Source organism: Eleutherodactylus coqui, chromosome 2 (genome assembly GCF_035609145.1).
Source record: "Eleutherodactylus coqui strain aEleCoq1 chromosome 2, aEleCoq1.hap1, whole genome shotgun sequence".
Taxonomy (NCBI): domain Eukaryota; kingdom Metazoa; phylum Chordata; class Amphibia; order Anura; family Eleutherodactylidae; genus Eleutherodactylus; species Eleutherodactylus coqui.
The window spans coordinates 132,514,351-132,527,012 of NC_089838.1; the positions used below are offsets into that span (position 1 = coordinate 132,514,351).

The 12,662-nt window shown below is 44.7% G+C and overlaps 1 protein-coding gene and 2 non-coding genes across 3 annotated transcripts; all 3 read right to left on the reverse strand.

Annotated features, from left to right (window-relative positions):
* Positions 1-4,948: 4,948 nt before the first annotated feature.
* LOC136611747 (large ribosomal subunit protein eL20) lies at positions 4,949-12,662 on the reverse strand. The gene is made up of 5 exons (XM_066591563.1): positions 12,556-12,662; positions 10,654-10,833; positions 8,256-8,385; positions 7,892-8,001; positions 4,949-5,100 (listed from the first exon to the last, which is right to left on the reverse strand). Exons 1-5 carry the CDS (start codon positions 12,571-12,573, stop codon positions 5,008-5,010), a joined length of 531 nt encoding a protein of 176 aa, XP_066447660.1. The 5' UTR covers positions 12,574-12,662; the 3' UTR covers positions 4,949-5,007.
* Positions 6,340-6,472, reverse strand: LOC136613709 (small nucleolar RNA SNORA68). Its single transcript, XR_010790932.1, has one exon. It is a non-coding gene; the product is annotated as a small nucleolar RNA SNORA68 (small nucleolar RNA).
* On the reverse strand, positions 10,002-10,134 carry LOC136613710 (small nucleolar RNA SNORA68). The gene has a single exon (XR_010790933.1). It is a non-coding gene; the product is annotated as a small nucleolar RNA SNORA68 (small nucleolar RNA).

The window sequence follows — 12,662 nt, forward strand, 5'->3', positions numbered from 1 at the left end:
CAGTAGTAAGTAGCCCCCACCCCCTCAGTAATAGGCAGCCCCTTCCCCTGTAATAACCCCCCCCCCCAGTAATAGGCAGCCCCCCCAGTAATAGGCAGCCCCTTCCCCTGTAATAAGTAGCCCCCACCCCTAGTAATAAGCAGGTCCCCCCAGTAATAAGCAGGTCCTCCCCCAGTAATAGGCAGCCCCCCCAGTAGTAAGTAGCCCCCACCCCCCAGTAATAGGCAGCCCCTTCCCCCGTAATAAGTAGCCCCCCCCCCAGTAATAACCCCCCCAGTAATAGGCAGCCCCCCCAGTAATAGGCAGCCCCTTCCCCCTGTAATAAGCAGCCCCCCCCAGTAATAAGCAGCCCCCCCCCCAGTAATAAGTAGCCCCCACCCCTAGTAATAAGCAGGTCCCCCCAGTAATAAGCAGGTCCTCCCCCAGTAATAGGCATCCCCCCCAGTAATAACCAGCCCCCCCAGTAATAGGCAGCCCCCCCTAGTAGTAAGCAGCCCCCCAACCCATATACTTACCTCCTCCCTGCTGTCGCTCTCTGTCTGCTTGCCCTGACGTCAGCCCGAAACGCTTCCTCCCCGAGTCCTCTCCTGCGGAACTAATGAGCAGGGGACTCGGGGAAGAGAATCCTGGCTGCACAGACGTCAGTGTGTGTGCCGGCATTAGCGCGATTACCAGCGGGGAGCTGCGGCGCCCCCGCTGGTAATCGCTTCAGTGGTGAGCGGCGTCCGCACGCCGCGGGCCACAAAACACAAGGCAGCGGGCCGGATTCGGCCCGCGGGCCTTGTGTTTAGAGCAAAATTTCACGGCAGTGCTACGGACCGGCGCTAAACATCCAACGGCCCGGCACCGGTCCGCGGCCCGGTGGTTGGGGACCCCTGCTCTAGATCTTTTTCGAGCTTAGCTAGGAGTGGTTTATAGTTTGTTTGGAATAGGTCCTTTATGTCTGACGTAATTGTTATGCCTAAATATTTGATCCCATTTTTTCCCCCATCTGAACGGGAAGGTGTTCCCCAAGTCCCTTTCCTCGTTGTCGGGTATGTTAACATTTAAGATTTCTGATTTATTTAGGTTTACTTTGAAATTGGAAAGGCGGCCGAATCTCCGAAACTCTTCCAAGATATTGGGTAAAGCTATCCTTGGATTTGATATGTAGAGTAGTAGGTTGTCAGCATAGAGGGCGACTTTCTGCTTGCTGGTGGCCACCTGCATTCCCCGGATGTCAGAGTTGGTTCTAAGAACATTGGCCAGGGTCTCCATCACTATGATGTAAAGAAAGGGAGACAGGGGACAGGCCTGCCTCGTGCCGTTCCTAATCTGGACCTGATTGGACAACTTCCCATTTACTCGTATTTTTGCTGACGGGTTATTATAAAGTGCCATTATCTATTCTAGGAACCTTGCGCCCAGCCCTATCTGTTTTAGCGTCTTCTAACAATATTAGCCCTCAGCTTAGCATTTCGTTGGAGGGGCGTTATCATGGGTAGGGGGTTCCTGGTTCCAGGGCAGACTCCCCGGAGAGAGAGGGGGAGAGGAGGGGGAAGAAAAAGCAAAGCTTATTAAGGAAGAAGTGTGGTAGACTGAGCAGAAGACGGGTCTGGTATGGACAGGGTATTTTTGTGTCCAGGAGGCAACGGGGTAACTCTGGAGGTTTAGTGACTGCATAAAGTTTCATACTCAGGAGAATTTTGGAACTGTATCCAGTGAAACCAAGTTTTTCCCGAAATATTTAAGGTGTTCCTTTGAGGGATGCAGTAAGGTCCTCCATCTCAATGATCTTTCGGGAGATATTGAGCCACATGGAAACGTGGATTGGGGAGGTCGCTTGCCACAGTCTCGGGATGCAGGCTCAAGCTGTGTTCACCAGATGTACCATTGAGTGTCTGTATGTGGAAACTGAGCTGCAGGAAGAAGAGTTCAGGAGATTTTGGTAGAGTGAAGTCTGTAACTCTGCGTGTGATTTGCCAGACTACGAACCAAAAGCTAGTCAGGATTGCACAATCCCAGATGTGTAACATTGTGCCTTATTCACTTCTGCATCTCCAACATCATGGGGATACAGACTGCACCATTTTATGGAGTTGAGGGCACCCTGTACCATTGTGTGAGGATTTTGAATTCTGTTTCTGATAGATGATTTATGGGTGAAGGTATAGATTTTGTTTTCTGTTGAGAATGAGCACAAGAGGTCTCCCTACCATTTTTGCATGTACAAGGGGTTTGGTGTATCCGCCTGGGAGTTTATCAGATTGTATAGCCACAACGGGGCATGGCGGGTTGGCCCCACTACAGATTTACTCAAAGGCAGTTTTTGGGCGTGCAAAGCCCTGTGGGTTCAGGCGTGATGCTAGAAAATGATATTTGGGATCATTACTGCTCAATTCTCTTGGACGGTTCTGACAGTGTATTGTGAAACAGTTCTGGGCCCTTGCCTTTGTAATATTTCTATCTACACCCTTTCCCTTAACGATCCTACATTTTCAAACCTTTAGGCTGGTTTCATAAGGGCGACAAAATCGTGCGATACAACATGGGTGACAAACAACATGTATGTGAAGCCTATGCTTTCCAATCAGTTCCTTTACATTAGCAATGTTTTGTAGACTTTTTTTTCTCCACCTTGCAATAAAGCAAACAAAAACCTGCAGATTGCTGAATATTGGCACCGTTTTGTAGCCCACGTTTCCTCAAGGAGCCTTCCTTTGTTTCATCAACCCCACCTCCAGAAAGCACTACCTCTGATTCTTGAGCGCTGTAGCTCAGACAGAAGTAGCACTTTCTGGAGGCGGGGTTTTTCAAACCACTAACCAGGAAGCATTGCCTGAAGACAAGTGCCGGGGAGCTGCAGAGAATTGCAGCACAGTGGACAGCGGCTGTTAGATGTGTGTGTGTATACACACACACACACACACACACATTTATATTTTATGCAGCTAGGGCTTTTTTCAGTGTAGGTCTTATATATGCCATATGAGTAGCTGTATTAGAGATTTAAAAAGACCTTGCCGCCAATGCCCAGGTTCATTTTAAAGAAACTTTCATCCGTATCTAAAAGGATATTTAAGATCACCCATGTCAAAGAGCAAAGCCAGTTTTCTGGACACTAGAAATAGCAACATCTATTTTTGGGGCTCTATCCCAATGCACAATTATCCAAGGATAATATCTTTTTATGAACTGGAAAAGTTCTGCACTTACAAAAAAAAAAACAAACAAAACAATTTCTCCATCTGAGGAAGAGGAGCCATTGGATAGAAAACGTTTCCCGATTCAGATCCAAAAGCCTCTTTCTGAGCTAAAAGGGGGTCTAGCAAATCCCAGATGGAGCAGCCTGGTCTCTAAAGGATGTTTTAGCCTTAACGTTAGTCTATCTTAGATCTAATCAGTCTTGATTTGTTTAAATAGAGATTCTTCTGACAGTTTATTCTATACATACTTTGACATTTCTTATAGGCCAAAGCTAGTTTGGCCCTACATAGGGACATTTTCTATGGTTTGTTTTAGAAACAAATTTCCTAAGCTTCTTCTGAGAAAAAAAAAACAACACACACACACACACACGTCAGTAAGAGGTATTCTGGGCCACAGACAGATACATACCCTAGCATTGACTGGAAACTACTAGCAGAGGGCTAGGGTCTTGTTTATCAGATCTTTGGACTTCCATCTTGGCAGAAGGGCATTCTTTAAAAATGGCGCTAGACAATATAATTGGACACAACCACACCAACTGTGGTCATCTCTTCTCCACCACATCAGTACCAGACGTTTAGAGGCCATCTGTCTCTGAAGGCAGTCGCAGGTGAATTTGATAGAATTGCCTCTGGCCACTGAGACAGTGCAAAGTCACTTCAGCCACCCCATCATAGAACTAAGCCATGAACTCAGGGGTGGACCGTCTGCAGCAGAGGTTTCCAAACCCTGTCAAAAAGACAACTCCTACCAGAGGACACTGTGCCTCAACTGTGGATCTTAAAGTCGCATGATTTCATTTTATGCTGCGTACTTTCAGTGCAGATTCCTCATTAGACAGGGTTAAGTTCTCACCAATTGGTGCGGATTTGCTGTGGAATTTTTGCTGTAGAAAAGGAGTCAGACATGCACAGCCAATCCTCAGTGGCCAAATCCAAACTCAACTGGTGAAGATATTAACCTCTGCATTAAAGGTTAACCCTTTCCAATCCACTGTCTGACCTCTGAAGACATTACGATTTAAGGCTGTACAGCTCCAATGTTGGAAGACAACCATGGGGGTTCTCTTTCTGTATATTGCCAGCCTCTGTTGTCGGAGCCTATCCAACGTGTCACCTCATGCAGTACTGGCTTTAGCTAGCAGATAGTGCCGTTGTGTAACGGCAGAAAAAGAATACGTTCCCAAGGAAAACCAGGATACAAATTGGATTGGAAAGGGTTAAAATATGCAGCAAAAATTAACATGCTGCAGATTTTTATATCTACATCATATTTCAATTACGCCAAGGATTGTGTGTGGAGTTTTTCTGCACCGTAAATTAGGTTTTTCCAAGTCTTGTCTACAAGGCTTGTACTATAAACACTGCAGATTTTACGCAGCATTCATGCACTGTGTGAAGCTTAGAAATGCACATAAAGCATGTTTTACTGAAAATATTTTGATCAGAATTTCACACATCAATGACCATTTTAAGATAAATTTGACAATTTTAGATTAGCAGCACCTTGATTTTCATTTGCCATTTTGCTTGTAAAGAAAAATAAATAAAATTGCTGCAAATGACAGTTTCCCCAAAAAGTGGCAAATGTACATTTTCATATAAAGGCAAAACAAACAGCATGTACTAGTAAACCTGAGGTAGTAGATTAACTGTGGAACTTGTGAATGTGAAATTAAGTATGCAATCCCCATATTTAATGAGAACCCATCTGAGAGGAATTTAAAATAAAGAACCCGAAAACAAAATATTGACTCAAGTTGAAAAGCATTTCCAAATAAGAATTTTATTTGACCACAGAACAAGGACTGCTCCCTGCTTAGAAGAAGGTGTTGGGTCTCTTGGTGGTAAAGCGGGGCTTGTGCTGGCGACGTAGAACTCTGTGCGGCAGAGGGAACTTAATCTTTGAGTCCTGAAAAGGTTAATAAAATAGGTAAATTAGTTTTCACAACACTGTGGTGCTAGGCTTTCCAGCAGATCACACTGCATTAATGTCATGTTCACACTGGCGTCGCTTCTGTTTTTAAGAATGGAAACCAACTTTATGGGACCAATTTCTTCATTGATCTCAATAGGAAACATTACATAGCATATGGAATTTATAGTCCAAGTAACGATTAGCTGCATAGATATCCCATGCATGCAAGTTTTTTTTTGTTAACAGCTGTAATACAAATCACTGCTGCTTACCAAATGTACAGAGAAATGGAATATATGAAGAGGCCAGAGCGCCATCACAAGCAATGTGGCGCCTTTAACCTGCTGACAGGCAGGGTTTCCATTAGTTTAAAACCTTTTTTTTTAAATCTTCACTTAGGATCTCCCTTCTATAGGCATAATATCTGCCGTGAAGTCAGCCTGCTCATTCAAAGCTATGAATTCTGTGGTGAAAATCAGCAAACTGACATGCTGCAGATTTAAAATCCACACCGGTGGTCAATTCTGCACAGATTTATTCTGCAGTGGTTATTGCTCTGGCACGTTACCCAATCATGCATTACATGGTCAGCCATTCATTTGAGTCGATATAATACTAAAATATATGTGGCTTGAAGAAATAACTCCCATCAATATCAGCAGATTGGTGCCAGGGGTTCTAGGATTACAAGCCATTGGCATGTGGTCACTAGGGCAGCTGTTTTTAGAAGAGGTCTTAATTCTTAAAAGTGGTTGTCTGCCCTCTTCCACTGATCAAAACTAAAAACGTTATTAAAACATGTCATAAATGGAATAAAAGATTGTCTACTTTGGACAGCTACACTAGAAATTAAGTTTTCCGATACCCTAATTGAACATATGTCAAACCAGAGAGCCACTGACCCCAAGCAGCTGCCACCCATGATGGACAATATAGCATCAGTACCCACACATCTCACAGTGTTCAGCACAGCATCCAGATAGCATCTTCCAAAAGATCTACTGCTGGCATTTGTCACATGACTGCTATATAATGTATAGGCTAAGAACATGTAAACATTGTAGCTGGGGCCGGCAAACATATTTCAGATTATATATAACAACTTTTCCCCCCCAACCTGGAGGATGGGGGGGGGGGGGGAAGACTTGATACAAGGTCTTTCCATAGAAAACATGTGTGATCCTCAATCCTACAGTTCACCAATGTAATACATGCAATAAGGCATTTTTAACGATTTGTAGGACCTTCAATTTCACTTTCATAGGCACATCAGCTCTTGAAAGGCGACAAGGTACAACCTTACTTTGGGCACAGAAGACAAGATAACTACACAGTAAAATAGTTTCCTTTGGGTTATCTGTGCCAGTCTAAGACTCCTACCTGCTATATAACTAGAATATACAATCTCCATCAGTGGCGAAGAGGGGGGGGGGGGGGGGGGGGGGGGGGTGTACAGCCTAGGGGCCTGCACCAGTCCCAACAACAAAGTGGCTGCAGCAGGGTGGTCATTACACTGGTGCTCCAAGATGTGCAGGAACTACAGCCAATGTCAGGCGCTCGCTGCACAGCCAGGGCATCACTGCCCGGGGAATAAAAATGAGAGGGATGTAGAGCTAAACCAGAAGTGCAGCCTATTCATTCTCAGGATTGGTAAGAGTCCGCAGTATTGGACCCCCCAATGATAAAAAAGTGAAGGACTATGGAAACGATGTCATTACTTTACAAGGGGTTTCGTGATTAGAACAAAGCCCTATCCCCCCAGGTGGGCCCTGCCTAAAATAAGAAAAATGAGGGTATATTCACCTCTATTGGAGCCCCGGGACACAGCTGACAGCAATATTGGTAGTGACTTCTGGGTGGACACATGACTGCTGCAGCCAATCAGACACCGCAGAATAATTGTCAGTGCTCCTGGTATCAGTTGCTCCATGGTCTCATGATGCCAGGAGTTTGAGGATGTGACATTGCAGCCTCTGATTGGCCGCAGCGGTCATGCGCTTCCATTCAGGTACACGGAAGTCACCACTGACAACTGTATCCTGTGGCTCTAGGAGAGGCAAGTATACCCTCATGTTTTACTTCAGGCATGGCCCAGCTTGGGTATGGGGTTTTGTTCTAATAACCTCAACTACTCTTCACATGAAGCCCATGTGCCTCACAATTGGCATAATTGGGTTACCAACTTACAGTACAAAAGTAAGGCATGTGTTATTTAGTAACCCCATATGCCTTGTTTAACTATTGAAAATGAGGCCTAAGTAAGTGGACTTTTACAAAAAGTTTGCCAAATACCCCTGATTTGCATTCAAGCTTAGGAATCTGGTAGACTTCTTAAACCACTTTCAGGTATGCAGACAGTCAGTATTTTACCTTCTCTAGAGGTGCGTGAGCGTTTATCCCTTGGATTCATACAAAACCAGTGGAACAAATTACATATACATAAAAGGGCTTTGACACAGGCAGAATTATTCCACAACAGGATTGTGGAATACACCTTCCTGTGAAATATTCAGCACCAAAATTCATACGGTCAACATGCGAATTCTGCATTCAGTCATACTGATTTTGGTGCGGCATTCAGGGACAGCAGACTCCACCTGTGTGAAACCATTTTAGGTGCTTCTTTTCGGGTCTGCTGACTAGGGTTAATAAACACTTCAATTGGAAAACAAAGAGCCTCCAATGTTAAGAACGTAGCATGCTCTGGAATGTTAACCAGGAGAACCTATAGCTTATGATCAAAAGCTGCTAATAATTCTGCCATGTACATTGATGCATTACTTACGTGGAACTGCTTGATGGCTGGTCTGCGACACTTGTTAGCAGGAATTACCTCCACTTTCATAATCTGAATAGAATGGGCACGAGCACGATGGCGTGCACCCATATCACGGTCTAAAAGAGAAATTAATACGTCAAGCAACCCAGATAGATGCCGATATATGTAACAATAAGAAGTCAGCAGAATTAATAAAAAAGTAGATAACTGCCTCAAACCTAGAAACTTAACCTCGTGGAGGGATGAAGTTTTACTGACACTTTGGACCAAGTTCTACAGGCAAAAGATCCAAACATTCTGAGACATTGTAGCCACCAAGAAAAGAATCTTAAAATTCAATGCCAATCTTACAAGTAGAATATCCACTTACAGCACTGGGTCACAGCACCAGCTGTAGTCAGGTCTCGGTACTCTCTGTACATATTGTGTGTTCCACTACGAGAATCATAACGCAGCCAGATGCCAAAGTTCTTCACCTTCAGAGGAGTTTTTTCAAAAACCTGCAAGTGCGAATATAAAATATAGTGTTAAGCAATAAGGGGCCACATTTACTGATAGTTGGAAGCAATGGAAGATTATTTTTTTTTTTTAATTTAGATCAAAAAAGTTTAATGTTTTGAAGCAATTTGGGTTGTTTATCTACAAGACCTACTGTAACCAGATCATACTTGAAGAACTGCAAAACACTAGAAAGGGAGTATTTATACACAGCAGAATGTTTCACGGCTAATGAATGTATGTCTTGCATGCAGATTTTGATGTAGATTTGCAGTGGAATTAGGTCATGTTCACACGGCGGAGTACACAACAGAAAACTTCCACGTGAATTCTGCCTCTGAAATCCACATCTTCTTGAATAATTTTTTGTGTCGACACACATACAGAAATTCCCCGGTCAATGGATAAAATTTTGATGCAAAAGTCTAATTTCTATGCATTTTTGTATCAAGGTGTGGCATGTCATTTATGTAGTGGTTCTCTAGCGGCAATTCTGCTGTGTAATTCAGTACCAGTCAAGTAGATGTAGATTTTTTTGTATCCTCATGTTGCGGAAATTGATCTGTGCTGTTGGTTTTGAAACTTGCAACATGACGGTTCTTTCTGCAGATTTTACCGTGTGGGGTGCATTGGGCAAAATCTGTGACAAGTCTGCAAGTAGCAAATGCATGTTTTGTCATAGAGAGTCTGCCTTGTGTGCAGGTACCCATAGGGGGAGACTATATGTGGTGTACGTATGTGCGTGACATGTCACTATATTTTGAAGAGGAAACGAGATTTTCCACATGTGGATTTTACCTATTGGACAGGGCAAAAAAAAAAAAAATAAACACGAAGATGCAGATTTTGACAAGGATTTTGGAGGTGGAATTCACATGCAATTTTCCCTCAAGATACTGAAATGGGCAAAGTTTTCATTTCTGCATTAAAATCCACATCCAAGACATGCAGAGCTGTCCATGGCACATGCGTACACCACTTGAAGTCCCCCCCCGTGGGTGCAGACCTTCTATGGCAAAACATGCTTGCGTTACATGCAGATTTCACCCTATGCACTACAATTTGCGAAGTCTGCAGAGAGACATGCTGCAGACTTCAAAAGCTACACTGCAGGTTAATTTCCACAATGTAGTTTTTTTTTAATTTCATTAACTTTGCTACTACTGAATTACACTGTGGATTTGCCTCTGGAGAAAAGCTTTAAAATTTGCAACAAGTGCATTTATTCTTAAAACTACAATGGGCAGGATAGCCACATCCCAAGACCATCATACACAACGGATCCCGATAGCTGCATTATTGCCTTAATGGGATTGTATTGTTAGGACACCTCCCATCTATAAGCCCTATTATGGCATACAGCAAGTACGCAACTACTCAAGACTCCTTATTAGGCCAGTTTCATGCTTGCATACTTATGCAGCCATAATACAGATGTGTTCTGGCAAACTGATAGATTTGTTTTTAAGTTACATATTGGTAAATTTTTATTTTGTTTTTCGGGAAAGAAAAAATAAAATAAAATCATTTGATGCAAAGTCTTTCCATACAAACCATGTGTGATCCTCAAGCCTACAGTTCAAGAATGTAGTACATGCAATAAGGCATTTTTAACTAGATTTGTAGGACCTTCAGTTTCACTTTCATAGGCACATCAGCTCTTGAAAGGCGACAAGGTACAACCTTACTTTGGGCACAGAAGACAAGATAACTACACAGTAAAATAGTTTCCTTTGGGTTATCTGTGCCAGTCTAAGACTCCTACCTGCTTGGTTAATATGTTACAGAACTATTAACTTTTAGGATGCTGTTCATATGAAGTTGACACTGTAGCATTTGATACTTTAAGCTAATGTAGAGACCACAAGTCTGTCTTAAAGCAACCTGTCACTAGGTTGATGCTGCCTGACTCAGGAGCAACATGAACCCGGGACAGGGATGCCCATTGCCACCTGTATGTGTTATTATGAAACACTGCAGTATTTCATAATAAACACACTTTGAAGTTTGACTCCGATTGCATCTCCAAGTCAGAGGAGCACCGCAACGACTTCTCCCTGCCAGCTCTCACAAAATGAGAGAGATGTCAGTCAACATGCTGCGGACAGGAAAAGATTGGCGCGGTCCACTACTGACTTCCAATCAGAGTCAAACTTCAAAGTGTTGATTCTGAAACATCAGTATACATCCATGGGGCACTGGCTGCGGTTCAGTCAGCACGAACCTGGCGACAGGTCATCTTCAATAAGGCTTATACTACAAATACTTACTTGCCCACAGTATACAATCTCTCCAGATGCCTTCTTCATCTTCTTCAGCTGAGATACAAAGTACCAGAAGCGAGATTTTGCCACAACATGGTTGGGTGCAAAGATTCTCATACGATAAAGAGGGGGTGCAGGCGTCTTAGTGGTGGGCAAACTGCGCCCAATTACCTTGTACTCCCTCAGCTGCAAGAAAAACAATTAGATACATTACAAGGTATGAACTAGACCACAGGTGCAGTTTGATACAATTACGTTTGGGCAACATGTGAAAGTTCCTAAACCCTATTTTGGACTGTAGGTTCCCTGGGACCGGTCTATAGCCGGCATCCTGTTGCTAGAAGCACTTTGAGCCTCTGTTACCAATCCACAATATTCGTCATGACACCCAATAGAATGAAGTCTACACCAAATAGACTTGGTCAGGGAAGACCTCACTATCTCAGGATGCATGGGAATAGAAGGGCTTGTCTCAACCTGACCATCCTGTAAAGAGCTATTTGTTGGGGCTTTTTTTTACCTATAAGAGCAGGCTATATAATACAATCCAGCATAAGACACTTTGCTATATATCATTGCAAACAAATACCCGTTTTTCCCACTTAAGACTCCCAGTTACTAATACCTATACACAGATAAGGTTACCTGCTGCCCATAGACATCTAATGGAAGGAAGCAGTAGCTGCAATGAGAGCTGCATAGCTGCAGTAAGTTTTCTACATCACCCCAATGCAGGACTCACAGCTACACTGCTCAGTACTGCTGCAGATCAGTGTGTGTGCTCACTACTGGTCTCCTTACACCTCTACAGACAGCAACTATAATCTGATCTCTCAGCATAGACTAACAGGAATCTCAGAGCCAGTGGTCAGTGCTGAGGAAAGCAGAAGCCGCAAAGTGGAAAAAGTAAATTTTTCTGTAATATTTTACAAATTTCTTATCTTCACTTGCATTTATGATATTTGTGTGTGTGTGTGTGTGGGGGGGGGGGGGGATGCAAAGTTTACACTTTAAAGGAGTATTACAGGTATTCAATATTGATGTCCTCTCCTTAGGATACTGTAGATCATCAATGGGGGAGGGGGGGGGCGCAGGGGTCCGCTGCTCAGGCTCCCAGCTGATCTTTCACCTGACTATCAGTATGGTGGGACCAGATGTCCACATCAATGGTCAGAGCTGGAAGTATGCTGGAAGGCATTGTTTCCATTGTATCACTGTAAGTTACACTTCCGACCACCAATGTGCAGTAGGCCGGCGGATCAGCTTACTAGTGAGGATCCTGAGCCAGGGATCCCCAACGATCAACTGCCCTGAGGACAAGTCACCAACGATCAACTGCCCTGAGGACAAGTCACCAACAGTAAAGGCCAGTAAATATCACTGAGGAGCAGCTGTCCAATGGCCAGCCATTTGTAATAAATGTATAAGGCATGAGCTGCTCCGGGGGGGCTAGCAGGCCCGGGACCCCTGTACAAGGCATGGGGGAATCAGCCCAGCCCTTGCCTGCCGCCGGGACTTTCTATCTGACCAGCCCGTGGAGGACGGCTAGCTCCCACTAATACCCGCACAGCACACACTATCGCCAGGTAGGCGGCACCGCGAGCTGTGGTCGGCCGCCACAACCCACACGGGAAGCGGCCGGGTCTGCGCCTTATACCCGCGGACAGTCAGGGCAGCCACAGTTACCCACATCCTGGGACGCCCCGACCCCTCCACAAGAGCCGCATGGCTCAGCTACAGCCGCCATGTTGTAGGCCGCAAGACAGGAGGGCTTAGAAAAGACAGCAAAACCGCCTCCACCGGGCCCGGCGCGGACACCTGTGCCCTCAGGAATGCCGTAGGGCCACCACGGAGCGCTCCCCTTCCCGTTATCTGGTGCCCATGCCCCGCTCCCCGGCGGAATCTTACAGTGCCGGACGCCTTCATGCTGCCTCGATCCCAGCCGCCGAGCGAAAGGAAGTACCAAGCCTGCGCCGCGATACGTCACCCTCCCACTCTCTTGCTATTGGTGGGCT